Source organism: Canis aureus, chromosome 12 (genome assembly GCF_053574225.1).
Source record: "Canis aureus isolate CA01 chromosome 12, VMU_Caureus_v.1.0, whole genome shotgun sequence".
Taxonomy (NCBI): domain Eukaryota; kingdom Metazoa; phylum Chordata; class Mammalia; order Carnivora; family Canidae; genus Canis; species Canis aureus.
This window is the reverse complement of record NC_135622.1, coordinates 43,631,202-43,659,092: the sequence shown is the minus strand read 5'-3', so window position 1 is coordinate 43,659,092 and position 27,891 is coordinate 43,631,202. Positions and strand designations below refer to the sequence as shown.

The window sequence follows — 27,891 nt, the reverse complement described above, 5'->3', positions numbered from 1 at the left end:
CCAAGCTTGCTCCAACAATAACAAGTGTCTTTATCAGATTCTCTCTCTAGTTTTCTCATTTACTTTCTTAAGAATGTACTCCCTGGAGAGTTTTTTCTTCTTTCCCAGATATAAGAAACTTTGTAAAAACAAAGGTTAAATTTCAAAGTGAGAAGCCAGAGTTGAGGTAAAGGGTAAAAAATAACACCTACATTGGAAATCTTAAACTCTTACTGCTAAAAAGTGAGGCATCTGTCACAAAAGTTGGAGTGGAAAAATCGTAAGTTTTATGGTCTAATTTATCTTCTGAGTCTGGAGGGTCAGAAAAAAGTAGTGTTTAGTCTTTTCTGGACTCTTCTTCCCTCCTTTAACTGCTAGCTGAACTCCTATTCTTTATTTTTTTTAAAAAGATTTATTTATTTACTTATGATAGAGAGAGAGGCAGAGACACAGGAGGAGGGAGAAGGAGGCTCCATGCCAGGAGCCCAACGAGGGACTCGGTCCCGGGACTCCAGGATCGCACCCTGGGCCAAAGGCAGGCACTAAACCGCTGAGCCACCCAGGGATCCCCCCATTCATTCTTTAAAAGCCAGGCCAGGGGAAGGTGGAGGGGGAGGGAAAAAATAAAATAAAATAAAATAATAAATAAATAAATAAATAAATAAAACCCAGGCCAGACATGTTCCCTGGGAAACCTTCTGTATTAGTTTCCTAAATCTGTTGTAATAAATCACCACAAATTTGGTGACTTAAAACACCACAAATTAATTTTCTAATTAATTTTCTTACAGTTCTGGAGACCAAATATCAGAAATCAATTTCACTGGTTTAAAGTTTTTTTTTCTTTAAAGTATATATATATATATATATATATATATTTTTTTTTTTTTAAAGATTATATTTATTTATTCATGAGAGACACAGAGAGAGAGAGAGGCAGAGACACAGGCAGAGGGAGAAGCAAGCTCCATGCAGGGAGCCTGACTCGATCCTGGGCCTCCAGGATCACACCCTGGGCTAAAGGCAGGCGCTAAACCGCTGAGCCACCCAGGGATCTCCCCACTGGTTTAAAGTTAAGGTATCACCAATTCTGGTTCCTTCTAAGGACTCTAGGGAAGAATTCATTTCTTTGTCTTTTCTGGCTTTGGGAGGCTGCCTGCATTCCTTGGTATCACTCCAACCTCTTGCTTCCGTGGTTACATTTCTTTCAGTTCTGTAGTCAAATCTCCCTCTGCCTCCCTCTTTTATGAGCACTTTGTGATTACGTTTAGTGTCTATCCTGATAATCCAGGATAATCTGACCATCTCAAAATCCATAATATTATCTTCAAAATCCCTTTTCTATTTGAGATAATATTCTCAAGGTCCAAGGATTAGAATGTGGATACCTTTGGGGGCCATTATTCAGCCTATTACATCTTCCCAGTTATTTTTCTTCCACGAAGTCAATCATGTCCTTCCCTATTCAGCCTATGGAATTTATACATATTTCTGTTTTTGCTCTTGTTAAGTGTTGTAACAAATTTACTCTTTAAGTTTTTAAAGATTTATTAGAGAGTGCATGCGTGTATGCACAAATACAAGTGGGGGAAGGGGCAAAGGGAGAGAAAATGAGAGAATCCTCAAGCATACTCCCTGCTGAGTGTCTTGATCCCAGGACCCCAAGACCATGACCCAAGCTGAAATAGATTCAGACCCCTAACCAACCAAGTCACCCAGGCTCCCCAAGTGTCATACAGCTATCATCTCAAATAAATAGGAGCTCTTTGAAGACACGAACTTTGTCTTATTCATTTGTTACCCTACTGCCTAGTGTGGTGCCTGGCACATAGTCAGCACTAAACAAATATTTGTTTAATTAAATTGAATTTTGCTCTCTGATTAAAGCCTGGAAGTACAACTGTAAGCTGTAAAATAACGGAGTCTTAGACTACCAGTGTTAAAGGGATCACCAAAGGGCTTTCCTTATAGTCTGAATCTATGTTTTATCAGGATATAATTTTAGATTTAGGAAGGTTGTCTTTATTACAACAAAAGTAAAAACAGGGATCCCTGGGTGGCGCAGTGGTTTAGCGCCTGCCTTTGGCCCAGGGCGTGATCCTGGAGACCCGGGATCAAATCCCACGTCAGGCTCCCGGTGCATGGAGCCTGCTTCTCCCTCTGCCTGTGTCTCTGCCTCTCTCTCTCTCACTGTGTGCCTATCATAAATAAATAAAAATTAAAAAAAAAAATTAAAAAAAAAAAAAAAAGTAAAAACAGAAAAGGTTCACATTAGGGTTTTGGCCCAGAAAAACCTGGAATGACCTGATAATTCTTTTAAACTTCTACATTCCAGGGAGATAAGACAGATATTACCTTTATGCCAGCAAAACATAGAGCAAAATAAATTATAGATGAATTTGGGGATCTCTGGGTGGCTCAGTGGTTTCGCGCCTGCCTTTGGCCCAGGGCGCGATCCTGGAGTCCCGGGATCGAGTTCCGCGTCGGGCTCCTGGCATGGGGCCAGCTTCTCCCTCTGCCTGTGTCTCTGCCTCTCTCTCTCTCTCTATGTCTATCATAAATAAATAAAAATAAATCTTTAAAAAATTATAGATGAATTTGACTTAAGCATAATTGAATATAATTGTGGAAATCAAATAATCTCAGGTGAATTATTAATTTACATGGGATGTCTGCTTTTTTATCCCCCAGCGCCCCTATTTATTTATACATTGTTTATCTTAGAAGTTGACTCAACTTCTTATGACATGACATAGAGGTATAGAGTTAAATAATGTTCCTATTTAATTAAACAGGGAAGCTCAGAGGCCTAAGTAGTGAGGCAATGATCCAAGGAATCATAGCTAGACAGGGATAAGGTATACTTGGGTGATAGTCTTTACCCTTCAGCCTAATGACAGTTTAAAAACTATCAGGCCAGGCAACTTGCAGCAGAATCACCTGGGAAGATTATTAGACATACAGATACCTGAGTCCTCCCCCTCCCCCAGATTTAGATCCAGTTGATTCCAGGAAAATCCTGGAAATGTGTATGTTTTAAAGTGCGTCAGATAACACAATTATCAAGAAATTTAGGTTTCTCTTAATTTGAGGTCCAAAAGAAATGTAAATGCCAAGCTTGGGGCAAAGGAGCTTTTCTGTTTTTTTTTTTGTTGGTTTGTTTTTTACAGATTGATTGATTGATTAATTAATTGATACATGAGAGACACACAGAGAGGCAGAGACATAGGCAGAGGGAGAAACAGGCTCCCTGCAAGGAGCTGGAGATCTTGGGATCACAGGGCAGACGCTCAACCATTGAACCACCCAGGGGTCCCAGCAAAGAAGCATTTTTGTTCTTTTGATTATGTCTTCAATTTGAAAGAGGCTCTTTTGAATAAAAGGGTCTATGTCATGGGCCTAGAGGAATGATCAGATTGAAGGCATGAGTGAGTCTTACACTGAAGAAGAGAAGCTTGGAGCAGAAAGCCAAGAGATTTTCCAACTGCCCTGATCTATGGAAACCAAGATCTTGAAAGAGTCTACATAGTTTTATTGAGGTATGCTTTTTCCCACCCTAAGATTCACCCACTGTGAATTCAAAGATTTTTAGTACATTTATAGAGTTGTGCAACCAGCATGTCAAAATGCAACCTGTAGTCCACTTGGAAGATGAGGTCAGCAGGTCACTTGGCATGTTTAAAATTAGACAAATAGATATGGGTAGTCTCAAAGCATTGCCTTTTTTTAATTCGTTTGTTTTTTGTTTTTACATTTTTTAAAAAGATTTATTTATTCATGATAGACACAGAGAGAGAGAGAGACAGAGACAGAGACAGAGAGAGGCAGACACAAGCAAGCTCCAGAGACAGAGAGAGGCAGACACAAGCAAGCTCCATGCCAGGAGCCCGATGCGGGACTAGATCCCAGGACTCCAGGATCGCACCCTGGGCCAAAGGCAGGCGCCAAACCGCTGAGCCACCCAGGGATCCCCTATTTTTTGTTTTTACTTTTATTTTTAGAGAGAGATCACACATTAAAGGTGGGGAAAGGCTGAGGGAGAGGGAAAGGGAGAATCCCAAGCAGGTGCCACGCCCAGCACCAAGTCCCATCTCAAGACTAAATCCCACCACCCTGAGATCATGACTCAGCTGAAATTAAGAGTCAGATGCTCACCCAGGGGCCCCTGCCTTTCTTTATTCTATGATTATCTAATGCATTGTTTCTTTGTTAAATATTGTTGCCTTTTTTTTTTTTTAAAGATGTTATTTATTTATTCATGAGAGACAGGGAGAGAGAGAGGCAGAGACACAGGCAGAGAGAGAAGCAGGCTCCATGCAGGGAGCCCTACACGGGACTTGATCCCAAGTCCCCAGGATCCTGCCTCCGGCTGAAGGCGGCGCTAAACCGCTGAGCCAGCCGGGCTGCCCAATATTGTTTCTTTTTTGAAGAAAAATAATGTGCTACCTATGTAAGGCACAAAGTTCAAAAGGCATGAATGGATATTTAAGAAGTTTCCCTCCAACCCTGTCACCCAGTCATCTGGTTTCTATTCCCAATAAATTGATTTTTTTTAAAGATTTTTATTTATTTATTCATTCATGAAAGACACAGAGAAAGAGAGAGAGGCAGAGACACAGGCAGAGGGAGAAGCAGGCTCCATGCAGGGAACACCATGCGATAAGCAACTCCTGAGACTCCAGGATAACGCCCTGGGCTGAAGGCAGGTGCTAAACCGCTGAGCCACCCAGGTGTCTCTAAATTGATTCTTGAGGTGGATTACTGACATCCGATGGGAATATTTAGGTAAATTAGGTTTGAAGTGACACTGGAGTACCGAATACTGTCTTGGAGCTTGGGAAGAAAGAGTACTAGAGATAAATAAAAATATTATTCAGGTGATACGCTGAATGGAATATATTTTCTAAAGCATGGTATAGAGAGAACAAAGAATATGACTTTGAGCATATTAGTAAGCACTTTAATAGCTAGGAGGGAAGGATAGAAAAAGAAGAAAAATTAGGATAAGAAGCTGAAAGAGAAATGAATCAGTATTAATGAGAAGGGAGGAGTTTTAAGAATGAGCTGTTCAGTAGTCCCAAATGCTAAAGAGGTCATGCAAAATGAAGAATGAAAAATGGCTTTAGGAGTGGAAGTTTATAATTTACTGAGAGAAAAGCTTCAGCAGAGAAAGAGATAAGGATGAGATTCATATTGTAAGAGATTAGGAAGACAATGGGATTTTTCTCATATACAAAGAGCTCTTGTAAGCCAGTGAGAAAAAGATGACCAACCCCAGTAAAAAAATTCAAAAAGGAACAGGAGCAGGGAAAAAAATGAGGAGAAAATGCAACTGGGCAATAAACATAGGAAAACAATGGTGCTGCAACAACTGGACATCTACATGCAAAAAAAAGAATCTAGACACAGACCTTATACACTTCACAAAAAGTAACCCAATATGGGGGTGCCTGGGTGGCTCAGTGGTTGAGCAGTCTGCCTTTGGCTCAGGTCATGATCCCAAGGTCCTGGGATTAAGTCCTGCATTGGGCTCCTTCTCCTTCTGCCTATGTGTCTGCCTCTGTCTCTGTGTCTTTCATGAATAAATAAATAAAATCTAAAAAAAATTAACCCAATATCGATTATAGGCCTAAATATAAAATGCAAACCTCTACAACTCCTAGAAGAGAATATAGGAGAAAATCTAGATTACCTTGGGTATGCTGAAGCCTTTTTAGATAGAACACCAAATATATGATCCATGTAGGAAATAATTGATAAGCTGGACTTCAATAAAATTAAAAACTTCTGCTCTATTGAAGACAATGTCAAGAGAATTAGAAGACAAGCCATAAACTGGGAGAAAATATTTGCAAAAGACTCATGATAAAAGATTTATCCAAAGTATACTAAGAACACATAAAACTCAGCAAGAAAAAAACAACCTTATTAAAATATTGGTCAAAAACCCTCACAGATACTTCACCAAGAACATATACAGGTGGTAAAAAAGCATATGAAAAGGTGCTCCACATCATTTGTCATCATAGAAATGAAAACCTAAAAAATGAGATCCCATAAGACATCTATTAGAATGGCCAAAATCCAGAACACTAACACCAAATACTGGTGAGCGTGTGGAACAACACAAACTCTCATACATTGCTGGTAGGAATGCAAATTGTACAACCAATTTCAAAGATTTTATTTATCTATTTGAAAGAGAGAGCTCACACATGATTTGCGGGGAGGGGCAGAGGAGAGGGAGAAACAGATTCCCCATTGAGCAGGGAGCCTGAAATCCAGCTCCATCCCAAGACCGTAAGATCATGACCTAAGCCCAAGGCAGAGACTCAACTGAATGATCCATGTAGGCACCCCAGCCTAATAGTTTCTTATAAAGCTAAACATCTTTCTTTAAAAGATTTTAAATAACCTCTATACCCAAGGTGGGGCTCCAACTCATGACCCCAAGATCAAGAGTTGCATGATCTACCAACTGAGCCAGCCAGGTGCCCCAAAACTAAACATAATCTTAACAATCCAAAAATCGCACTCCTTGGCCAGAGGAACCCTCTTATACTATTGGTAGGACTGCAAGCTGGTACAGCCACTCTGGACAAGGGTATGAAGGCTTCTCCAAAAGTTCAAAATAGAGCTACCCTGGGGGCACCAGGGCAGCTCAGTGGTTGAGCGTGTGCCTTTGGCTCAGGTTGTGATCCTGGGGTCCTGGGATTGAGTCTTGCATTAGGCTCCCTCTGCCTATGTCTCTACCTCTCTCTGTGTGTCTCTGATAAATAAATAAAATCTTTTAAAAAAAAATAGAGCTAACATATGATCCAGCAATTGCACTATTGGGTATTTACCTCAAAGATACAAATGTAGTGATGTGAAGGGGCACCTGCATCCCAAAGTTTATAGTAGCAATGCTCACAATAGCCAAACTATGGAAAGAGTCTAGATGTCCACCAACAAATGAATAAAGGAGATATGGTATACACACACACACACACACACACACACACAATGGAATATTACTCAGCCATCAAAAAAGAGATCTTGCCATTTGCAACGATGTGGATGGAACTAGAGGGTATTATGTAAAGCAGAATAAGTCAGTCAGAGAAAGACAATTATATAATTTCACTCACATGTGGGATTTAAGAAACAAAACAGAGGAGCATAGGAGAAGGGAGGGGAAAATAAAACAAGACAGAATCAGAGAGGGAGACAAACCAAAGAGACGTAATCATAGGAAACAAACTGAGGGGTTGCTGGGAGAGGGGGTGGGGGGGATGGGCTAACTAGGTGATGTGCATTAAGGAGGGCATGTGATGTTATGAGCATTGGGTGTTCTATACAACTGATGAATTCACTAAACTATACCTCTGACACTAATAATACATTATATGGTAATTAATTGATTTTAAGTAAATAAAAAGAAATAAACTTCATAAATTACCTATTAAAAAAAAGAAATCTCACTCCTTGGTGTTTACCCAAGGAGTTGAAAACTTATGTCCACACAAAAACCACACAGATATTTATGGGAGCTTTATCATAATTGGCAAAAGTTAGAAGCAAATAAGATGTCCTTTAGTAGGTGAATGGATAAAATTAACTGGTACATCTAGACCATCGCATATTATTCAGTGCTAAAAAGAAATGAGCTATCAAGCCATGAAAACACATGAAGGACCCTTAAATGCATATCATTAAGTGAAAGAAGCCAACCTGAAAAGGTTGCATACTATAGGATTCCAAGTATATGACCTCCGGAAAAGGCAAAACTATGGAGATTAATATTAGTCGTTGCTAGGGTTGTGAAGGCAGAGTACAAAGGATTTTTAGAGCAGTAACAATGCTTTGTATAATGATAGATATATATCATTAGATGTTTTTCCAAACCTATAGAATGTACAATACCAAGAGTGAACCATAAGGTACACTATGGATTTTGGGTGATTAGGATAGGTCAATGTAAGTTTGTCCTCAATAAAATGTATATCTTTCTGGTGAGTGATGTTGATACTTTTTTTTTTTTTGAAAAGCCAGCATAAAGCACTTTTATTGCAATAATAAAACTTGAAACTCATACGTAGTGTGGGCAGGTTGGGGTGGGGGTGGTAGGCAGCAATAATTTCTCTCACCAAATCACTACACAGGACAGCAAAGGGGTGAGAGGGGGAGGAGGAAAAGCCAGGAAACTCTGAGATCAGCTGGGGGAGCCTAACATCAAAAACCAGGAGATGCTGAAGCTGTGATGACCAGCATCATTTTCTCAAGACAACACTCAAGGGTTTGTCATGATGGCTGGGCTTTCATTGGGTGTTATGTGTCTACAAACAGCACCTTCAATTACACTTCACATGGGGTGAAGTAATAAATGGGAAATCTCTGAACCTTCTCAATTTTGATGTAAACCTAAAATTGCTTTCTTAAAAGAAAGGTTTATTAGAGAGAGAGAGAGCATATGTGGGTGCATGGTGAGGGCAGAAGGGAGAAGGAAAGAGAATCTCAAGCACATACTGTGCTCAGCAAGGATCCTGATACGGAGCTCAATCCCACGACCCTGAGATCATGTCCTGAGTTGAAATCAAGAGTTGGATGCTTTTTATTTTCTTTTTAATTTTTTATGATAGTCACAGAGAGAGAGAGAGAGAGAGGCAGAGACACAGGCAGAGGGAGAAGCAAGCTCCATGCAGGGAGCCCGACGTGGGACTCGATCACCGGCCTCCAGGATGGCGCCCGGGGCCAAAGGCAGGCGCTAAACCGCTGTACCACCCAGGGATCCCAAGAGTTGGATGCTTAACTGATTAAGCCACTCAAGTGCCTCTAAACCCTAACATACTTTTTTTTTTTTTAAGTTTTATTTACTCTTGAGAGAACAGAGAGAAGCAGAAACATAGGCAGAGGGAGAAGCAGACTCCCTGAGGGGAGCCCGATGTGGGACTTGGTCCAGGGGCCCCCAGACCATGCCCTGAGTCCAAGGCAGATGCTCAACCACTGAGCCGGCCAGGTGTCCCCTTTACATACTCTTGATATTGTTATTTGATATCTTTTTTTTTTAATTTTTATTTATTTATGATAGTCACAGAGAGAGAGAGAGGCAGAGACACAGGCAGAGGGAGAAGCAGGCTCCATGCACCGGGAGCCTGATGTGGGATTCGATCCCGGGTCTCCAGGATCGCGCCCTGGGCCAAAGGCAGGCGCAAAACCACTGTGCCACCCAGGGATCCCTGATATCTTTTTGAAGAGTAACTTGGCAATATCCATTCAAGTTAAAATGTTCTTAGCTCCTGACTTAGCAATTCTACTTATATAACCGTATAAAAATAATTTTCACAAGCAGGCAAAGATATGTGCAAGACTTTACTTCAGCTTTACTTATAATAATAAATGTTGGAAATAACCCTGATGCCCCCTGGTAGTTAGTAAGTAAACGCTGGACAATGGAATACTTCACAGTGGCTAAAAGATTAAAATAGTGCTATATGAGGGGATCCGTGGGTGGCTCAGTGGTTTAGCGCCTGCCCTCAGCCCAGGGCGTGATCCTGGAGTCCCGCATCGGGCTTCCTGCTTCCTGCATGGCACCTGCTTCTCCCTCTGCCTGTGTCTCTCATGAATAAATAAAATCTTAAAAAAAAAAGAAAAACAAGGAGTAATTTGAAAAAGATTATGTATTATCAGCTTGCTTTCATTTTAAATTATATACACATATATTAATACATGCACAGAAAAATGGATACATACATCAAAATCTTAATTCTTCTGTTGAAATAGGATTACAAGAGATTTTCACATTCTATAGCAATTGTTAATTCACAATATTCCATAGGATTCCTGTAAGGATTAAATGAGTTAATATGTCATAAGGCAATTGAAACAGTGGACCATAGCACATAGAAGATATTACATAAATATTTTTGAAATATTGTTTACAATAAATTTTATTAAAGCAGAATAAAATGAGGTGGCGAAAATGCAGTGTTTGAGCTGTTTAAACATGAAAAGTTAGAAATAAAATGAGAGCTGGAGGACGCCAATGGGTCCTCTATGCATATTTGAAAGAAGGAGTTAGTTAAAAAGGAAAGGTTAATAATGATAAGGTCCAAACAGAAGAGAATGGGAAACTATAATAATATTAACTGATATTTAATGAATGTTTATAGGGGAGCAGGTGCCCCAATTGCCTTGGAGCCCACAAGGAGAAAGGGTTAACCTGGAGAAAGGGAGAAACAACCTTCCTTTGAAGATTAGAACAAAAAGATTTTTAACTTCAGTCTTTTGAAATTATATGCTAAATTTAGGGGACAAATTCATTTCCTAAATATCCAAAACAAGATCCATAACTTTCATCAGATTTCTAAAAGAATGTGTGAGCCCTCTGAAACGTAAAAGAATCAAGGATGAAAGATTGGTTGCAAAAGTATTTTGAGATGAAGAGATAAGAAAACGAGAGGGCTTTTGCCATATATTCTTCTTTACATTAGTTAAGAGGATTAAGAGATACCCTTTAAGGACAGTGAAATTTAGTGATTATCGCATTGCCAAGTTCTGAAAACCGATTCATCCTCCTCCCTTCAAAATACACGTCTAATGGCAGAGCGAATTTCTACCGCTCAGGCTCAGCGTTTAGTTTTCGCAGACCAATGGGCTCACCCCGGATCTTTCCCTTTCACTTCCTTGAAGTCAATCCAAATTCTTTCCAAACATCTTTTCAAGGAAGCCTTTGATAAATCTTACTGTTTGGATGCTAGATTTGGCTCCTATCAACTTTTGGTGAATAGCCTTAATGCCTCTGATTTCGTTTTTTGCATGTGTCAGTTAGCCTTTCAATTTCTTATACGGATCAAACGAGTCATCTGTGAAAACCTCCTGCAAAGTTTTGGCAAAGGTCGGTGCTATGCAATTTTCAGGATACGTTCAGGAAAAATTTTAAGCTGAAGAACTGGTGTCCTGCGCAGTCTCGCCCCTTACAAATAATGAAAGTGGGTGGGCGCTCCTCCCGGTGTGAGGCTACGTCTTTCGCTCCTTTTGTCTTTTAGTCGGAACAGAACTGTCATGGCGCCTTCAAGAGGAGACGGAAGGCCTTCCTTTCGCCCGGCGGACTCATCGGGGGCACCTGGACTGGACGGAGGGGTGGACAGTGAGACCAACCCCAGCCGAGACCCAACACACCGATGCCTCCGAGAGGTCTCAACCGGACAGGCTCAAGGGGAGGAGACCGGCTTGGAGACTATGGCAGCGAGCGGCCGTCTTCCCGGGGCACCGCCCACCTTGGCCGCCCCATCCAATGGCAACCCAACGGCAGTGCGGGACCGCCCATCTGTTGGTCGGGACGCCGCGAGGGCGGGGCCCGCAGTTCGGTTGCGCTGCGGAGCGCAGCTGTGAGGGAGTCTCTCTGGTCCGCGGCCCCGAACCCGAGCTGGAGCTGAAGCGCAGGCTGCGGGGAGCGGAGTCGGGAGGTGAGCGCCGAGGGGAGGGAGCGGGAGGGACGGGTTCGGCGACCGGACAGAAGGGTCGGCTTCCGCGGCCCGACGCGCCGGGACCCCGGCAGGCGGGTGTCTGGAGGCTGCTCTGCTCGCTCGGCGGCCCGAGGCCCGGCCCGCCGGAGCCCAGGGGCCGCCCCGGCCCCACAGTCTCGGCCGGGCCCTCCCGGCCTGCCCTGAGTGGCGGCCACCCGGAATTCTGCCGGCGCGGGGCGCGGGGCGCGGGGCGCGAGGCCCTGGCGTTCGTGTCGAACTGGGGCTGACGAGAGGCGGGGCCGGCCGCGGGGGCGGGGGCGGGGGCGGCGGTGGCGGGCCCCGCGGCCTGCGGAAGCGCAGCGTCGGGGCCGCGCCTGCTGGCGGAGGCCGGCGCGCCGACAGCGCGGGGGCGTGGCCTGCGCCCCTGACGGCGCCGCGGGGCTGGCCTTTGATGAGGTGGCGGCGGCTGGCTCCCGGGCCTGCGGGACCCGCGGCGCTCGCAAGCAGACGGCGGGCAGGGGACCTGTTGGAGCGTGAGGCCGTTCCCTGCGCTTGCTTTGACGTCTGACCACACAACCCTGTGGGTCCCGGAGGCCCTGTGGTCGGCTCGGGGTGAGGGCAGCCCAGAGGCCTGTGGCCTGCGAGCTGTTGCTGAGGAGTTGAAATGCAGAGGGGCTGCAGTCCAGTAAATGAAAGTCTCCGAGAAAAACTTTGCGCGACGATCTACCTACACTGCTCAGAAGTGAACACAGTATTCTCGGGGTGGCTGGAAGCGGCGAGGAGATTCCCTTGTAGGGGCGTGAATGGCCTTTTCCGTATGTGATCTCTTAAACCTCTGAACGACCCTGAGAAGAAAACCCCAGCGTTGCAAAGGTTTCTTCATCGGGAGGGGAAGTGCTAGGGCATCTTGGGCAGTGCCTTGGTTTTGCCTGCTGGGGAAAGATTGGGGAGGGAGAAAACAAGGACACGGCTGTGACTGGTAAAGGTTTGGCTTCTTTTGTGGTGCTTCACTGTGGATTGTCTGTGACCTGGGTCAAGAGGTTTCCTTAGAATCCATTGGCTACAGGCTTCCTGTATTGGAGCTCCAGTGGTATTTCCTATTGTCATCTAGCTGGAATTTTTACTTAGCTGTTCAGATTCAAGATGCATTCTATAAATATAGCTGCTCTAGAAAGTAATCCCTATGAACTTTCTTACCATTTTCTTAGTTGCTTTTCAGGGGGGAAGAAAAAGGAAAGTGATCTCTAACTGGTGTTCTGGTACATTACTAAGACAGCTTTCTTGTCTGGTTGAATAAAGTCTATGATAGGCAGGACCTAGATAATAACAGGCAAAGAATATCTTGCCAGATTTTCTCTGTAGTGCTTTATGGTTATCTGGTATTTACTAGAATGTCATCTTAATAAGAATCTGATTTGGGTTAAACATAGTGTAAATTGGGGGTGGAGATTGGCAGAAGGGAGTATCCAGGAGTTCTAAAATAAGAGCTTTTTGAAAGATTGTTGTTGATCAGAGGCTTCTGTATTCTGAATTTAGAGGAGGAAGTCTACTTTCCAGAATGTCACTTTCATATGGAGCACTCCTTTGAGCCCAGCACACACAGGTTTCAGCTCCGTCATAGCCTTTGTTCTTAGAGAGATGGAATAACATTCAGTGGTTGTCCTGCGACTGTCTGGATAAGTTAGCGACATTTAGCTTGTGAGAATTCTTTTTCTTCCAAATAGCCATGTGCCTTAAAAAAATATTGTACTATATAGTATTTTTTCTTGTAACTGCTGTATTTTGAGTTATTTGTTCTTTTTAAAAATTTTTTTGTTTTAAAGATTTTACTCATTTATTTGAGAGAGAGTGAGCTTGAGCAGGGGAAGTGGGAGCCAGACTCGGGGCTCAATCCCAAGATCATGTCCTGAGCTGAAGGAAGATGCTTAACAGACTGAGCCAACCCGGCACTCCTTGAGTTATTTGTTTATGAGGGAATATCTCTGTCAGATCTGGTATCCCCGAGGGTGGAGCCTTTGAGCTGTTTGGATGAAATGAAAGCTGGAAGCTGAAAGTTCTAGATTTGTTTAAATTTGTGGTTCCATAAATGTGGGCATCTCATTTATTTTATTCACTATTTTATCTCTGGTACCTAGCCCAGTGCTTGGCCTACAGTAAGTGCTTAATAAATATTTGTTGAATGAGTGAATGAAAAAAAAATGTTGCTAACCAATACCCATTTGCACACTCACATCACAGGGGAGGTGAGGGTATCAGGGATGAAGTCACTAACCACTGCCAGTTACCTGGCCCAAGGGTATCCTCAGCATGGACTAGTAGACTTGATCTATGTGTAGGAGGGATGGATAGCAAATGCCAGAATTCTAGTGGAATAAATTAGCTTGAGGGTTTCATCTGGATAAATTGGCTGAGAGTGCTACAGGTCCAGACTTAGGGCTGAATCAGTGAAAGATTTTGGGGTCTAGAGTCATCTGAATAGGGCCGTGTAGCTTAGTTCTTGAACACATAAAGGCAGGTGAAGTTTTAAAGGAAGATTGTTGGGTGAGTATTGCTGAGAAGGAATGGTGTCTGTCCCTGATTTGGCTGTTCATTTGAACCTGAAAAATGGGAGTTATATTGTCATAAATCTTAGGTTTGCCACTCCTCATGGGTCATCTTCAACCACGATAGCTTCACTTCTCTAGACTAAGAAGTAGTTAATGTTTCAATGTTCAGACAGAATTAATTTGATTTTGGATTTAAAGGAAACAAGGGAGACCGATGTTTTGTTTTGTTTTTTAACCCCAGATGAGGTTATTAGGATTAAGCATGGAGCCCAACATGGGGCTTGAACTCATGACCCTGAGATCAAGACCTGAGCTGAGATCAAGAGTTGGATGCTTAACTGAGCCACCCAAGTGCCCCAGGATTAAATCTTTATAGATCTATCCTGACCCTTTCTGCCTTCTTCCTTCATCCTTGCCCCAACCAATACAGGCCTGAGTGTTCGTTCCAGCATGTCGGAGGGGGAGTCCCAGACAGTAGTCAGCAGTGGCTCAGACCCAAAGGTAGAATCCTCATCCTCAGCTCCTGGCCTGACATCAGTGTCACCTCCTGTGACCTCCACCACCTCAGCTGCTTCCCCAGAGGAAGAAGAAGAAAGTGAAGATGAGTCTGAGATCTTGGAAGAGTCACCATGTGGACGCTGGCAGAAGAGGCGGGAGGAGGTAAAGTGATGGTAGTGTCACTCTGGGGGGAGTGGAAAGGGAAAGTCTCAAAGGGTCACACCAAACTTTAACAGATCAGAGCCTAGGAGAGGATGATCATTTGGAGTATTAAAATGGTTTATACGATAACTTTAGTAATTCCTTTCCATTTGGATTTCTTCTCAGGTGAATCAACGGAATGTACCAGGTATTGACAGTGCATACCTGGCCATGGATACAGAGGAGGGTGTAGAGGTTGTGTGGAATGAGGTCCAGTTCTCTGAGCGCAAGAACTACAAGCTGCAGGAGGTAGGTAATGGTGAAAGAATGTAGCCCGTAGGGTATTAGAATGCAGGCGTTAAAGAGAAATTGGTGTTGAGAAGCTGATTAGGAGGAGAGGATGTTGGGGTTAGATTATTTCTGGGGAGGGATAGGGAATGGCTTTTCAGGATTACAGTAATTTCTGAACCTTGTTATCCCACTCTCTCTCCTGCCCTCAGGAAAAAGTCCGTGCTGTGTTTGATAATCTGATTCAGTTGGAACATCTCAACATTGTTAAGTTTCATAAGTATTGGGCTGACATTAAAGAGAACAAGGCCAGGGTAAGAACTTTTTCTTGAGCTTACTGCAAAGAGACTAGCTACATTTATTGTTCTTTTTACATTCAGAGATGAAAATAGATAGTTTTGAAACAAAACTGGAATCAGCTATTGTGGAGGTGAGAGTAGGGCTTTGCCTACTATGATCTATGATGCCTTTTGTTTGGTTATGGACGGGGCAGAAATGAGCAAACTTTTGTTTCCTTTCCATAGCTCTTATTGTTCAGTAGGGTTTTTTCTTTCTTTTTTTTTTTTTTTTCTGTTTGTTTGTTTGGTTTTGTCCTGTTAAATCTAAGGAAGTGTTGCTAACAACAAAAGGAGGGAAACTTAAAATAATCACCACCACCAGGTTTCAGATCTAATATATATCTGGTATATGTGTCAACAGATAGGGAATCATTCCTACTCTAAGGTTTTATTTGAGTGTTTTGCCTCTCCAGGTTATTTTTATCACAGAATACATGTCATCTGGGAGTCTTAAGCAATTTCTGAAGAAGACCAAAAAGAATCACAAGACTATGAATGAAAAGGTATGAAGGGAGAGCAGACAAAGCTTTAGGCTAGTTTGGGTGTTTTAAAAAGATTATATTAATCATGAAGCTAAGCAGGAAGGGATGGAGGAAAACTAGTTGGAGGGTTAAGAGAAGGGATTACTGCTGACCCTTTGACTACACTGTTTCCAGGCTTGGAAGCGCTGGTGCACGCAAATCCTCTCTGCCCTTAGGTAAGTAGGATCTGGTTAGTGTTTTTCCCCTGATTTAGTTTCTGGTTTAGTTCCTCCAAAGAGATTTTAAGGCACTACTCTGCTGTTTTTTTCTGCCTCAGCCCACTTTTTTTTGAGTCCTCTACTGTCAAGATTAGGCCCCTATGGTCTTTTAAAGGGTCCATTGTAATGCCCTAACCACAATACTATCTCCCACCTCTTTCTCCTAGTGCTTATCCAGCTATTTAACTCATCAGGCATAATGGAGATTCAGAGTGTGGGGATTATCTTTGTGGTGACCAGCAGGAGACCAGGCCCTTGCTCCTCTTAACCCTTGGGTTCCCCCTGCCCTTAATTTCCCAGTGGCCCCTCTAACAGCCCAGTGCCCCCACAGCTACCTGCACTCCTGTGACCCCCCCATCATCCATGGGAACCTGACCTGTGACACCATCTTCATCCAGCACAACGGACTCATCAAGATTGGCTCTGGTGAGGGGAGGGAGAGGTTCTGGGCAGGGGAGCCTCGGGAATTTGGGAACCATGGGGGTAAGATGAAAGGAGTGGGAGAGTAGAGCAAAATTCTGAGGTGTGGGCTGGTGGTAAGAGATAGGACTCTGCTAGGGGTCATTCATAGGGAGAGGCCAGTCAATTAGGGGGTAGGGTCTAATCTTAAACATTTTTTTTTGGAGGGAAGTGGGTTAATCCAGAGATCTTGGTAGGACGTTGGGAAAGGGCAAGAGATGGGTCTAAGGTCTGACTTGAGCCCCTGTGGCCAGACCCTACGCAAGGAGGTTCCAGGCTGTGTCTGCTGTGAGTGCTTTCATTTGCCGTGTATCTGTGTGCAGTGTATAACGTTTCTGTGTGCTGTGTTTGTGTGTGGTTTGTGTGTCCATTTGTCTGGGGCTTGGCTGCTCCATCGCTCACAACTTTTCTCTGTTTTCCTCCCTCCCGCTTACGGGCTGCTCTGTTCCCAACAGTCTTTCATAGGATTTTTGCTAATGGTGAGAGCTCCCTGTTGCCCCACTTGGGGCTCTGTTTGTGCTCCCTCTGCTCCTCTTTGCGGCTGCCCAGTGCATGCAGTCGTGGGAGCAAGCCCCGTTCCCCTACCTTCCCTGCCTACTTATGCCTGCTTGGCTTCTCCCTACCAGCCCTCCACCTGCTTGCCCTTCCATAATTTGCTTGTTTCCTGTGGATTGTGCCTGGCCGGCCATTTATGTCCTGGATTCTTATTTCCCTTCATCATCAGGCTGGTTCCCTAAATCATACTGTGCTCCCAGACACTCTGTGATTCGTAGTCATTGTTTATGATCTGAGTGAGTCCAAATTGGGCCCGGCCCTGGTTCCTCGTTCAGGCCTGTGGCAGGAATGTTGAGGAATAAGAGAGTAGAGGAGGAGTTTCACATTTTGGTGGATTAAACATGAGAATGATTCAAGGGTGTTGGTTCAGCTTTGAGCTGTTTTGAGTTTCAGTCAGCAAAGTTGGGTGAGAAGGAGGCTGTCTAGTTGGTTGTATTGTTAATCCTTCTTACTCTTTTTTATCCAAGTTTCTGAGATCTTTAAATTGTCCCAGGTTAGGAAGGGCTGCCTATGTTTTTATGCTAATTTGCAGGTGTCTGAAAGAACTAGACCAAACATTTTCATGTGACAGGGATTAGATATTCTTGAGTTTGGGGGAAGGTTTTCCTTAGCCTCCATTGCTGCTTGGCCAGCCCAAGGCTCCCATATACCTATTAGTTTAGTGTGGTATGTTTGTTGTTACTGAGTTAGGGACCTTAAGTGAGAAGCGCTAGACCCAAGAAAGGGGAAGTAGGTGGGGTTCATGTTTAGTTTGTGGTTCAAGATAAGAAGAGGACAGGTTTGCACTTTCAGTGTTAAGAGTCTTCAGGAGAGAATTTGGCTTTTGGGGAACCTCTCTCTGGAGTGAGACTATGCTTTGTTGATGGTGGTCAGATTGTGGGTATCTCCCCTACTCCCAGTGGCTCCTGACACTATCAACAATCATGTGAAGACTTGTCGGGAAGAGCAGAAGAACCTACACTTCTTTGCACCGGAGTATGGAGGTGAGGCACCTCAGTTTCTCTGCCCTCTCTGTTCCCCAGGTTTCCACCTTATAACCTGAGGCCCAGAGGTAATAGAACTGAAACTTCTAGTTTCTGCTGGCATACAAAAAGTTTTTAAAAGGCATTTCTGCCACCCTCTGCCCCTATCCTCTGATTCACCAAAGGCTTCTCTGTTTTCCCTAGAGGTCACTAATGTGACAACAGCAGTAGACATCTACTCCTTTGGCATGTGTGCACTGGAGGTGAGGAAACCACAAGCAGTGGTGATAGAAAGGGATCAGATTATAAGATGGGAGGGGAGGCCAACTAAGGTCTTGAGGGAGTGATTCTGGAGCACTGAAATTCTGAAGTCTTTTCTGTTCCCCCTCACTGCAGATGGCAGTGCTGGAGATTCAGGGCAATGGAGAGTCCTCATATGTGCCACAGGAAGCTATCAGCAGTGCCATCCAGCTTCTAGAAGACCCATTACAGAGGGTAATAATCTTTTGGGTCACTCTATCAGCAGTTTGAAATGTCTTGAGGTTTTTCTTCCTTTTTACTTGGAATATGCTGTCTTCTAAGAGTCAGAGAACAGAAAGCAGAAAGGACAGGCAAAAGCAGTGAATATTTAAATATTTTCCTAGGTGGTGCCTACCTTGTTTTTTGTATACACACACAGGTTAAGGGTTTAAGATGGGTAGTATTGAGGGTAAAGGTTGTATATTAATATAGGTGTATCTGTGTCAAGGTAAATAATTTAATGGTTACCTCAAGGTAATTGGTATATGCTATCAGACAACCATCTTGATATTTTTATTTTATTTTATTTTATTTTATTTTATTTTATTTTATTTATTTATTTATTTATTTATTTATTTATTTATTTATTTTTAATATTTTATTAATTTACTCATGAGAGACACACACAGAGAGTCAGAGACACAGGCAGAGGGAGAAGCAGGCTCCATGCAGGGAGCCTGACGTGGGACTCGATCCCAGGTTTCCAGGATCACACCCTGGGCTGAAGGCGGTGCTAAACCGCTGAGCCACCCGGGCTGCCCCCATCTTGATATTTTTAAACAAACTGATGAGTTTGAATTAAATCCATCACTTAGGGTTTCGTATGCGTGTGTTTGTGTGTGTGTGTGTGTATGTATGTTGTATGTATGTATGTTTTAGGAGGGGAAAGTGCCTTGAAATAACAAACTAAGATTTAAAGGATGTAGCTTTATGAATCAGTAGGTAGATTATAGTTAAGTAAAGGCTGGACAGGAAGGTCTGAACAAGAATAGTTTGTAACTCATTAGATAGTGTTACAGCTCAGTTAGTGCGGAGTAAATTTCTGGTTCTGTGTGTTAGGTTGGAGCATTCAAGTGACAGATTAGGCATATGACCTTGGCCTTTGAGTTTGTAAGGAGGAAAAGAAAAGCCCGTTAATCGTCATGGCCTACAGGAAGTGGGAAGGGTAGGCCGTGTGTGTAGAGGAAGCTTGGGGAAAGCCAGTGAATTTAATAAATGATTGTAGGAGACAAAGGAAATTGTGGTAGTAGGCTTGAGAAATAAAAAGATGGTGAGTACTATTGAGCACAACAGATAGGTTTGGAAACAGAGAGGTGAACTTTGGTGAGAGAGAGGAAGGTAAGGTAGGCAGTGAGTGGGCTTATAAAGCAGAGAAGTAGAAAATCAGGAAAAAGAATTCGTAAGTTTGAATAGAAAAAAAAAAAGTTTATGGTTGGATAGTAGAAAAACCATTAAAACCAGAAAACCAGTGAACAGCACCTTCCATGTTATACCTCAGCATCTTCAGAGCCCTTTCAAATACATGTAGCAGTTTGTTCCCTCAACTGGTGCTGATCACCTAGTATGTAGGCCTGTGCTAAGTATGATGAGTGATGAAGTAGCACGATGAGTGCAGTGGCCTGGTTGCCAGATGCCTACTCTCCTTCCTTGTTCCCTTTTCTAGGAGTTCATTCAAAAGTGCCTGCATTCTGAGCCTGCTCGCAGACCAACAGCCAGAGAACTTCTTTTCCACCCAGCACTGTTTGAAGTGCCCTCGCTCAAACTCCTTGCTGCCCACTGCATTGTGGGACACCAACGTGAGTCTTCTTGGCCCTACTAGGAATTTTCTTCCCATCTGGAGCCTTAATAACTATCACTGGCATGCTCTCTTCCCTCTTCCATTTCCAAAGGAGTTCTTTACCCCCCAGGACCCCTGGGCTTTCCATGACATTAATCTATCTCTCCATAACTTCCCATCTTATCATGCCCTCTAGACATGATCCCTGAGAATGCTCTGGAGGAGATCACCAAAAACATGGATACCAGTGCTGTACTGGCTGAAATCCCTGCAGGACCAGGAAGAGAACCAGTTCAGACTTTGTGAGTAACTAACTGAGAGGGTCTGAAAGGGACAGATTTGTCACTACCATCGAAGGTTCTGTCAACTGTCCATTCTTTGGGAATTGTTTTTTTTTTTTTTTTTTTTTAAATTTTTATTTATTTATGATAGTTACAGAGAGAGAGAGAGGCAGAGACACAGGCAGAGGGAGAAGCAGGCTCCATGCACCGGGAGCCCGATGTGGGATTCGATCCCGGGTCTCCAGGATCGCGCCCTGGGCCAAAGGCAGGCGCTAAACCGCTGCGCCACCCAGGGATCCCTCTTTGGGAATTGTTGAATCTGTTTTGTTTATTTCCTTTCTTTTTATATGCTTTCTCTCTTTTCTTCTGCAGGTACTCTCAGTCACCAGCTCTGGAATTGGATAAATTCCTTGAAGATGTCAGGTGAGAGAAGGTCGAGAGGAAAGGCTTGCTGGAGGAAGCAGGGTGGGTGTTCTAAGGCATTCAAAGAGCCTGTGTGACCTGTCTGACCTCCCTCTAGGAATGGGATCTACCCCTTGACAGCCTTTGGGCTACCTCGGCCCCAGCAGCCACAGCAGGAGGAGGTGACATCACCTGTTGTGCCCCCCTCTGTCAAGACTCCAACACCCGAACCAGCTGAGGTGGAGACCCGCAAGGTGGGGCTCTGCGGGGGTGGAGGTCTCTGGTCATGGTGTTGGGAAGAAGAGGACACGTCAAATAAGGCTTTGTCCTTCAGAGAAAAGAATGTTCCTGTGGACTGGAAAGTATTCCAGCTGTTGGCTTTTTATGGCCTAGTGTCTCTTGTCATGACCCTCTGTGTGCCCTCTCCCTAGGTGGTGCTGATGCAGTGCAACATTGAGTCCGTGGAGGAGGGTGTCAAACACCATGTAAGGCTCAGGGCTAGGGCTGCATGGGGCTAGGTGGCTGGGGGTGGGGGGAGAAGAGGAGCCTCATTTTCTGACCATCCTATTCTCCAGCTGACACTTCTTCTGAAGCTGGAAGACAAACTCAACCGGCACCTGAGCTGTGACCTGATGCCAAGTGAGTCTCTCCTTTCCCTCAGAGGATGAGAGCCCGTGAGCCTTATCTGTGAGGAACATTCTTAGGGGTGGGGAAGAAGGCTACAAGGCAGCAACACATCGACGCACAAAGAACGAATATCTTAGCTCCTAAAACTGGAGGGCAGTTTTGCTTGTTTCGTTCTTTCGCAGTGAGGCTGACCCAACCAGGGCTGTTGGAAGGGCTCTGGGCCCCTGACTCCCACACTTTGCTCACCGTCTCCCTTTTCTCTGTCAGATGAGAACATCCCCGAGTTGGCAGCTGAGCTGGTGCAGCTGGGCTTCATTAGCGAGGTGAGCTTTCTGCCTTCAGCTGCTCTGGCTGCTGCATTCTCCTCTTGCCCTGTCTCACCCAGCTCTTCTCCTCCAGGCTGACCAGAGCCGACTGACTTCTCTGCTAGAGGAGACCCTGAACAAGTTCAATTTTGCCAGGAACAGCACCCTCAACTCAGCCGCTGTCACCGTCTCCTCTTAGAGCTCACCCGGGCCAGGCCCCTAATCAGAGCTGCAGCCGTCACTAGACGCGCCCGCAGCCTTCCTGCCTCTCCCCCCCAGTCAGTATTACCCTGTGAAGCCCCTTCTCTCCTTTATTATTCAGGAGGGCTTTGGGGCTCCCTGGTTCTGGGCATCACCCTCCCCTTCCCCTTCTCTTCCTCCCCTCTGCACTTTGTTTACTTGTTTTGCACAGACGTGGGCCTGGGCCTTCTCAGCAGCCGCCTTCTAGTTGGGGGCTAGTAGCTGATCTGCCGGCTCCCGCCCAGCCTGTGTGGAAAGGAGGCCCACGGGCACTGGGGGAGCTGAATTCTACAATCCCGCTGGGGCGGACGGGGCGGGAGAGAAGGGTGGTGCTGCAGTGGTGGCCCTGGGGGGCCATTCGATTCGCCTCAGTTGCTGCTGTAATAAAAGTCTACTTTTTGCTAAAGCGTCCCGTGTGTGTGTTTGCGCGCCTTCCCCGCTAGAGGGAGCGGGCTGGCAGCCCCGCCCGGGGCGCGGGGTTGGGCCTCCAGGTGCGGAGCGGGCGGAACTGGCTGGGAGAGCGAGGGCGGGGCCGCGAGGCCAGGTAGAGCTGCCCTGCGGCTGGGCGCGGAGGGCCGCGATGAGGTGCTGCCGCCTCTACACCTTCGGTAACTTCCGGCCCTGGTTCGCTGCCCTGCGTCCGCCGGGGACCCGTCCCACAGCCCTCCGCTCACTCGGGCGGCCACCAGGGGGGCCCTCCGGTTCCTTTCCCGGCTCAGGCCTGCCTCTCCCCGGTGCTTTGCAGACGCGGCCAGCGGCCCCCGGCGGCTTATGCGCGTGGGCCTCGCGCTCATCCTGGTGGGCCACGTGAACCTGCTCCTGGGGGCCGTGCTGCACGGCACAGTCCTGCGACACGTAGCCAATCCCCGCGGCGCCGTCACCCCGGAGTACACCACGGCCAATGTCATCTCCGTGGGATCCGGGCTGCTGGTGAGCGGGGCGGGGCCGCGGGCGTGGGGGCGGGGCGGCGGGCCGTGGGGCGGCGGGCCGTAGAGCGGCGCAGCCTTCAGGCTTTGTGTCTTCCAGAGTGTTTCCGTGGGACTTGTGGCCCTCTTGGCATCCAGGAACCTTCTGCTCCCACGACTGGTGAGAGGGGATTTCTGGAGCTTTAATGGGGCCTTGAGTCAGGGAAATGAGGACCTGACTCAGCTTCATCTTCAAGTGGGAGGAGGAGCCTCAACTAGAGAAACCAAAGTATCTTTATCAGTGGGAGAGTCAGCGACGCGCAGCCGCTCACCCTGATCTTCTGCCCCTGCCAGCACTGGGCCCTGCTGGCCGTTGCGCTGATGAACCTGCTCCTGTCCGCCGCCTGCTCCCTGGGCCTCCTCCTTGCCGTGTCGCTCACTGTGGCCAACGGTGGCCGTCGTCTTATTGCTGACTGCCATCCAGGACTGCTGGACCCTTTGCTACCGCTAGACCAGGGGCCTGGGCGGGCTGACTGCCCGTTTGACCCCACGAGAATCTATGTGAGTGCATGCTCTTCTCAGCCTTTCTGCAGCCTGCAGGTCTTGGTCTTGCCCTGTCAGCCTCCCCTACATGCCTGCCCTGCTCCCTCTCAGTTCCCCACCTTCCTGCTTCGCCCCAGGATACAGCCTTGGCTCTCTGGATCCCTTCTGTGTTCATGTCTGCAGCGGAGGCTGCCCTGTCTGGTTACTGCTGCGTGGCTGCACTCACTCTCCGTGGGGTGGGGCCCTACAGGAAGGAAGGGCTTCAGGAGCAGGTAAGGAGGACGGACAAGAAAGTCCATTCAGCAATGACTGGCTGTGTGGGAAAGGTGCTGAACTGGAATTCAGAGCAGGAGTAGTAACTCCATCCATCTCGACAGCTGGAGGAACTGACAGACCTTGACCTTCCTAAGTGTACAAGGCAGGAAAATGAGCAGCTACTGGATCAAAATCAGGAAATCCAGGCATTGCAGAAAAGCTGGGCTTAAGACAGGTAATCCATGAGGAGTGGGGCCTGGGAGAGGGTGGAGGCAGGGAATCACTCTTAGAACTGGGTCAGGTCCTCTGCTGTCCTGCTTGCCTTATGACCCCCGTTCTCCCTTCAACGGAGCAGGTGCCGATCCAGAGGCTCAGTTCACAACGGTGACATAAACCCCAGGATGACGTAAACAGCTGTAATAAAAGAACTCTTTCCTTCTACTTGGTTATGATTCCTTTTGGGAAAAGGGCACCAGACTGATATTGGGGATGACTTTGATCAAAGAACACAGTGGTCTCCATTACCTACAAGACTTTAATGAGGGAGAGAATCCAGTAACTCCTCCCTGAGCCCTCCCAGTTACTGAAAGGAAAAACTGGTGCTGGGTAGCCCTCCACACCACTGACTAATGAATTTCAGCACATCTTGGCACACGGGGCTGTGGGAAGTCTGTGGACAAACAGGAGAACAAGAGAGGAACTCATTAATGCTAAGGAAAAGCATTCCTTCTCTAAAGAAAATCAGCCCCATCTTAGAAGGTAGAGCAAAGTTCAGGGCCTGCACCTGCCTTCTTGACACTCCCACCCATCCTCTCTTGGTTTTGTGGTTTCCTTCAGTGCTGCTCTCCCTCTCTAACCTTTTTTTTTTTTTTTTAAGATTTATTTATTTACTTATTTATGATAGAGAGAGAGAGAGAGGGGCAGAGACACAGGAGGAGGGAGAAGCAGGCTCCATGCCGGGAGCCCGACATGGGACTCGATCCCGGGACTCCAGGATCACGCCCTGGGCCGAAGGCAGGCGCCAAACCGCTGAGCCACCCATGGATCCCCATCTCCCTCTCTAACCTTGATAGCCATAAGGAACTTATTCCAGTTGTCCTTGTTGGCTGCCTTCCCTGGCCGCTTAAATTCAATTTTGTTCCTCAGAATGGGGTACCCTGTGGGAGGAGAAAAAAAGATGAACTGGCATTTGAGGGGGAAAACCAAGAGCGATTTCAGAGTCAAATACTTTCTTGGTCCTGCTATTTTCCCTTTCCACCCACCACAGAACGTGGGGGGCTACAGGATTCTGTACCTGTAATGAGGCAGGGTAGTGCCCGAACTCCAGTGCTCACTGCCACCAGGGAAGCTTCGTAGGCACCACGCTCATCCCGAGGTAGAACCTGCTCCAGCCGCTGGTCCATTGAGACCGTGAGTACCCAGTCTCGAACCTCTTCCCTCTGAGCCTCCTGGGAAAGATAGAAGAGCAGTAGCTTCACACAGGGCAGGTTATGCAGAAGGCGTTGAGTTAGGAGTCTTACTAAACTGTCATCCTGTGCATCATCTATTTTTTTTACCCATACATGATCCTCCTTGGATGGGGTTCATGGTCACCACTTTTTTTTTTCTCTGCTTCTACTTTCACTGACAGAAAACTGAGGGCTGAGGCCCTTCCAAAGATGTTATCAGCTGATGCCCATAACAAAGGTTAGGAGGACCAACATGAAGTGTCCCCCTTTCACAATGCCTCACACTGGTGAGGCCTTCCATTCTTCAATCTCGTCACCTTACCGGCACATGCTGCTTGGCTGGAAGTGGCACCTCAAAGGGAATGTCTGTATCCTGAAAGTCAGAGTGGTCAAGGGCATCCAGAGTTCCTTCTTCAATTGCCTGTAGCAGAGTGGGCAGCCATGAGATAGACACAGCTGGTGACAGGCAAAACTACCCTCCAGGCACAACTTCTCTACTCACATCAGTCAGATCCAAAAAGCGGTTGAGGAAGATGAATGCCATGTTCTCCCAGCCAACTGCCTGCAGCGAGAGAAGGTGCAAGTGGGAGTGAACAGCTGGGCTTGGATGCTGCTTTTCCGGGATGCAGGGGGAGGAACACAGGAAGACACAGGAAAACGATGTCCTCCATAATATCAGCCTCACACTCAGCTTAGGACAAGATACTCTACCTTCCAACTTTTGATTTCCCTCTCTCCTTGGCCACACCCTTCCTTGTCCCAGCTCACCTTGGCAGCAATGCCTGCTTCATAGAAGGCCTTGTCTGCAGGTAGTAGCTGGGTGTGGCGTAAGAGCGAAACAGAAAGCCTGGCAGCCACAGTTTCCTACAGATTAAAGTCAAAGCATTATGATCCTGGCACTGGAGCAACTGAGCTACCAAACCAGTGATCTTATAAGGCAGCCCCAGAACCAGAAAACCAATAAAATCAGTTGCTCTGGATCTTGAGTGGTTCTGGGTCTTAGTCTTTTTCATCTCCCCAAAGAACTAGGCCTAGATTATTTCTATCATGCAAGTACACACAATAAATATACAATATGCTATCCCGAATAAGCCAAAAGGATATATTCTAAGAGATCAATACAGAAATTGTGGGGATTGAATGTTTTATAATGATGCTGGAGCTATGTGGGCAGAGAGCCCGAAGGAGGCCAGTGGAGGAGCCCAGGAAGAAGACCATCCTTAGTGAGGCTAAAGGGCTAAAGATTTCTTTAAACATAGGAGAAACTAGGAGAGGAGTAGACCAAGCTGGAGCATCTGGGACTTGAATTCATTCAGCCTGATACATCTGAAGATGTGTCCATAAGACGGAGTGCTCCTCCTCTCCCATCTCACCAGCTGTTTGACACTCTGGGCCGCTGAGCGAGTGGCATAGTAATGAGCAATCAGAAGCATCGTCTCAAACTCCTCATGGGCTGGGGTGTTGACCTCACTAGACTTCACCAGGTTCTCACACTAGAGCAGGAAGAGAGCACAGCCTGGGTCAGAGTTGGAGGAGAGCCAGAGCCACAGGGTGGTCGGCTACCGGCCACCTGGACAGACAAAGGTGTAGTCTGTCTGTGTGCATGAGAGAAGAGCTAGGGACAGGGAGAGGTGGGGTAGACTTGTCACCCTGTTGTGGACCTGACTTTCTCACCAAGTTAAAGAGCACATCCCGAAGATCAGCCCAGTTGTGATAGGCTTCAGCACTGTTGGTCCCAGGTGAGCTCACCATGTCGGTGAAGATCCTTTTGTAGATATTGAAGTTCTAGGGGTAGTTGGGAAAGGAGAGCTGAGTGAGAATGAATAACTAGAAGAGAAAGTACATGTGGGGCCAAAGAGGAAACAAGCAGTATGTGTGTGGAGGGGCTAGGGGGCAATGATGGAGAAAGCATTGATCATTTTTAGGGAAGAGAAAGAAGAGTAAGAAAATAACTTTCTTACAATTAGTGCTCTGCGTGTGGACAAATGTGTGAATGCGAATGCAGTCACAGTGTTAACGGGCCGATGTTCCAGGGAGCTGAGATGCTCAGATAGGAGAGCAGTGTTTAGTCTCTGAAGGAAGCTAATGAGACCTTAGAGGTGAGTGTAGGATTCATTTCTGTTCCTTGTGTGAGCTAAGAGCATGAGCAGCTTCAGCTAAGGTTGCTAAAGGTTTCCTCAAATGATAAATCTGTAGAGGCTGTACATTTCAGAAGAGGCCAGTGGGGGTCTCTGGGCCTGATGCTCTCTAAAAGAATGCTTTGAGAAGACAGTTTCTGAGGGGATGGGTGGTTCTTCAGAAGAATGTAAGAATTTCCTTGAAGAAACATTCACTCCAAGGAGCAGGTTGGTACCTGTGGGTTAGCAGGGGCTCCATGCTGCACATACAGGGCCAGCGCCTGGCCATAGCCACCTTCTCGGATCAGGTGAGTCGCATACAAAGCCACGTACTTGTGCAGAATCTTGTAGTTCTGTCCCGGGGATGGAGGAGAAGCATGGGAAGGTTGGGATCAGTAGGACCAGGCAGTGAGGGTGGAGTGGTTAACTTGAGGCCATGGATTTGTTTAGGAGGCAAAGGCCTATGCAAGTCAGGCCCAGCTAGGCCTCTAACCCCAGTTTCAAGAGGATCGAAGACTGATTCTCTGATGATGCTGGGTATGGATCTTTGGGGTTGGGCTTTGGAGGAAGTGAGAGAGAGACCTCTGGGTCAAGGGGAGCCAAGGGCAAACATCCAGAAGAACTACGGATGGGAGGAGGACAGCAGTACCTGCTTGGTAGCTGTTTCAATGCACTTGTCCCACTGGCCCTGCTCCACATACAGGTCCAAAGCAGCCACCACATCCACACCCACCAGCTA

General features: G+C 46.2%; 3 protein-coding genes and 1 long non-coding RNA gene across 9 annotated transcripts in view; 2 read left to right on the top strand and 2 right to left on the bottom strand.

Moving 5' to 3' along the window:
• Positions 1-8,774: 8,774 nt before the first annotated feature.
• On the bottom strand, positions 8,775-11,798 carry LOC144324529 (uncharacterized). 2 transcript variants are annotated; one of them, XR_013389997.1, is made up of 3 exons: positions 10,621-11,722; positions 9,712-9,801; positions 8,775-9,594 (listed from the first exon to the last, which is right to left on the bottom strand). It is a non-coding gene; the product is annotated as an uncharacterized LOC144324529 (long non-coding RNA). The 2 variants fall into 2 exon arrangements; XR_013389996.1 differs by having other exon boundaries at positions 9,712-11,798.
• On the top strand, positions 11,026-22,290 carry NRBP1 (nuclear receptor binding protein 1). Of its 5 annotated transcripts, none has more exons than XM_077915874.1 (19): positions 11,026-11,426; positions 14,403-14,632; positions 14,798-14,920; positions 15,112-15,213; positions 15,651-15,740; positions 15,894-15,934; positions 16,308-16,402; positions 16,891-16,914; positions 17,890-17,973; positions 18,157-18,215; positions 18,349-18,447; positions 19,916-20,048; positions 20,226-20,331; positions 20,683-20,733; positions 20,831-20,966; positions 21,144-21,197; positions 21,288-21,351; positions 21,607-21,662; positions 21,739-22,290. In XM_077915874.1, exons 1-19 carry the CDS (start codon positions 11,255-11,257, stop codon positions 21,841-21,843), a joined length of 1,824 nt encoding a protein of 607 aa, XP_077772000.1. In that variant the 5' UTR covers positions 11,026-11,254; the 3' UTR covers positions 21,844-22,290. The 5 variants fall into 5 exon arrangements, with proteins under 5 accessions (XP_077772000.1, XP_077771996.1, XP_077771999.1 ...); XM_077915873.1 differs by lacking the exon at positions 11,026-11,426 and adding an exon at positions 11,897-12,038; XM_077915871.1 differs by lacking the exon at positions 11,026-11,426 and adding an exon at positions 12,063-12,241.
• A 41-nt stretch (positions 22,291-22,331) lies between these two features.
• KRTCAP3 (keratinocyte associated protein 3) lies at positions 22,332-24,028 on the top strand. Its single transcript, XM_077915971.1, has 7 exons — positions 22,332-22,492; positions 22,630-22,814; positions 22,911-22,970; positions 23,144-23,350; positions 23,470-23,604; positions 23,710-23,822; positions 23,943-24,028. Exons 1-6 carry the CDS (start codon positions 22,465-22,467, stop codon positions 23,815-23,817), a joined length of 723 nt encoding a protein of 240 aa, XP_077772097.1. The 5' UTR covers positions 22,332-22,464; the 3' UTR covers positions 23,818-23,822; positions 23,943-24,028.
• Positions 24,029-24,104: 76 nt separating this feature from the next.
• Positions 24,105-27,891, bottom strand: part of IFT172 (intraflagellar transport 172) — a 37,467-nt gene continuing 33,680 nt past the window's right edge. The window contains exons 39-48 of the mRNA XM_077915866.1: positions 27,802-27,888; positions 27,389-27,505; positions 26,710-26,820; positions 26,409-26,528; positions 25,804-25,899; positions 25,538-25,597; positions 25,358-25,456; positions 24,882-25,035; positions 24,653-24,744; positions 24,105-24,257 (exon numbers count right to left, since the gene is read on the bottom strand). Of these exons, the coding sequence (XP_077771992.1) occupies positions 24,168-24,257; positions 24,653-24,744; positions 24,882-25,035; positions 25,358-25,456; positions 25,538-25,597; positions 25,804-25,899; positions 26,409-26,528; positions 26,710-26,820; positions 27,389-27,505; positions 27,802-27,888 (1,026 nt within the window). The 3' untranslated portion in view covers positions 24,105-24,167. The remainder of the gene's footprint in view (positions 24,258-24,652; positions 24,745-24,881; positions 25,036-25,357; positions 25,457-25,537; positions 25,598-25,803; positions 25,900-26,408; positions 26,529-26,709; positions 26,821-27,388; positions 27,506-27,801; positions 27,889-27,891) is intronic.